Raw genomic sequence first — 1983 nt, 5'->3', positions numbered from 1 at the left:
TTTGCAGGACTAGCCAGTGGTCAGAGTGAATAGTGGTCTCAGAACAAGACATTGGCTAGCGCCCCTTTACTTGCAGTCCTGGAGGACTTGTCGTCTTTGGCTGCCAGATCGATGTGTTTACAGTTTGGGTACATCTAGACACCATCAGTCGTCTGAATAATTCTCTCCCCAGTACTGTCTGTAAGATTGGATCTTCTTTGTGTTCTTCTTTTTTTTTTTTTTTTTTTTTTTTTTTGGTTTTCAAGGTTTTGTTTATTTGAGTAGCTTGTAGCCATCATCATGTTTGATCCTGAGAGGCAAGCAAGGGAGAGAAAATTCTTGGACCCATTTTAAAGTCTGAGACATAGAGGCCAAAGAGGGCTTCTGGCAGGGTCAAGGTCACAGCTAGTAGAGAAGACAGCTCTGAGGCTGCGTGAGGCTGTGTCCCTAGCAACAGCAGGCCCCAAGCCTGCCCTAATAGCCATGCACATAGAAGTGTGTCCCAGCCTAGGTGGGGGACCCCTCCCACCCTGCCAGGCCTGCACCCTGTTAGCTGTGCCATTCCTAGTCCCCTGGAGAGCCCACCACCCCACAACAGCCATGATGGTGGCTCCTGGTGCACGCTCACACACCCCCGCCCTCCATGCAAACAGCTCCGGGACAGGCAGCCCAGGCAGAGGCACACAGCTTTCTCCACGGCTGCACAGCACACCCCTACTCAAGCGCCCTGTGGAGCTCAGGCCCAAACAGAGACACTGTAGCCTTGCATCATGGGTATGGTGGCAGGGGAAGGGGTAGGGAGCGGGTCCCTGGGTAGGCCAGGCAGGTGGCCATGGCCGGTGTGGCAGCCTCACCAGTTGGCCTTCACTGCCTTGATGTCACTCACAAGGTTCTGGGCCAGGCAGATACCAAAGATCTGGAGGAGGGCGATGCCCACAAAGACCCCAGCCACAACAATCAGGTTGTCCTGCAGACACTTCTCAAACTGGCCCACACAGCCTTTGGTGTGGATGGAGCCCTGCTGCTCCAGCTCCAGCTTGAGTGGGACATCGTAGCCACACTGGGTGTTGAGGACATCTTCCGCAGGATCTCTGATGCAGCAGGAGAAGGGCGCCCCGCAGCGCTCCCGGCTCGGATTCAAGTCAGTGCAGTTGAAATAGATATTGAGGTTCCAATCATTAGGGCCGCGGGCTCCACAGCAAGACCAATATTCCTGAGCAAAGTCAATGATGTTCTGGAGGTCAGTGTCGTCCCGATAGGCCTTGACATTGTTGGTGATGAAGAAATTGAGCTGGTCTCGAATCCAGTACTTGAATACGAAGGCCAGGATCCCTGTTGCCAGCTCCAGGAAGATGAGGCTGAGGAACACAGAGGAAAAACTTGAGTAGGAAGGTGTTCTCCCGGAGGGCCCCGATGCAGCCAGCAAAGCCCAGCACCAACATGACACCTCCAACCACCACACACAGCCATACGGGGTCCAGGCCTCCCAGATCTGTCAGCGCTGAGATGTTGGAGAGAATGCCCTTCTCACCCCAGGCCCAGAGACCAATGGCCAGGAACAGGGCTCCCAGCACCCAGAAGACAATGTTGAAGCCACACAGGAAGTATTTCCCGCAGCAGCCGACCTCGGGTTCCTGGAAGTGCTGGTGCTTGCGCGGCATGGTGAGCAGCCGCCCACCGGCCCGAGAACCGGAGCTGGGGCTAGCCCGGCCCTCCACGGGCCGCCCGGGGCTGCAGCCACCCAGGGCCTAGCCCGGTGGCTGCCTTCTTTGTGTTCTTGAGGATCACTGGATTTCTGGAAAGAGGATAATGCATAGGCATCATCCACCTAGTGTGAATGTCTCCTAATGTTAAAACTATAGCAGGGAAGCTGGATGTGGCATGCCAGACCATGACTTGGACCTTGTGACCTGAAGGATGGGCATGTCAGGGCCTGTCTCCTCCCTGAAGAGTCTAAGCAAGTAGCTTGCTTCCTGTCAAGCATGTCTAAGGGCTCCTGTGTCA

The 1983-nt window shown here is 55.2% G+C and overlaps 1 protein-coding gene across 1 annotated transcript; it reads right to left on the bottom strand.

Moving 5' to 3' along the window:
• Nucleotides 1–225: 225 nt before the first annotated feature.
• LOC115272279 (tetraspanin-17-like) lies at nucleotides 226–1640 on the bottom strand. The gene is given in 3 exon segments (XM_029915371.1): nucleotides 226–289; nucleotides 834–1351; nucleotides 1353–1640. Coding segments are annotated over 3 exon segments (843 nt in total). The 3' UTR covers nucleotides 226–252.
• Nucleotides 1641–1983: the final 343 nt, after the last annotated feature.

Source organism: Suricata suricatta, chromosome 11, assembly GCF_006229205.1.
Source record: "Suricata suricatta isolate VVHF042 chromosome 11, meerkat_22Aug2017_6uvM2_HiC, whole genome shotgun sequence".
Classification (NCBI taxonomy): domain Eukaryota; kingdom Metazoa; phylum Chordata; class Mammalia; order Carnivora; family Herpestidae; genus Suricata; species Suricata suricatta.
This window is presented reverse-complemented; position numbering and strand designations above follow the sequence as displayed.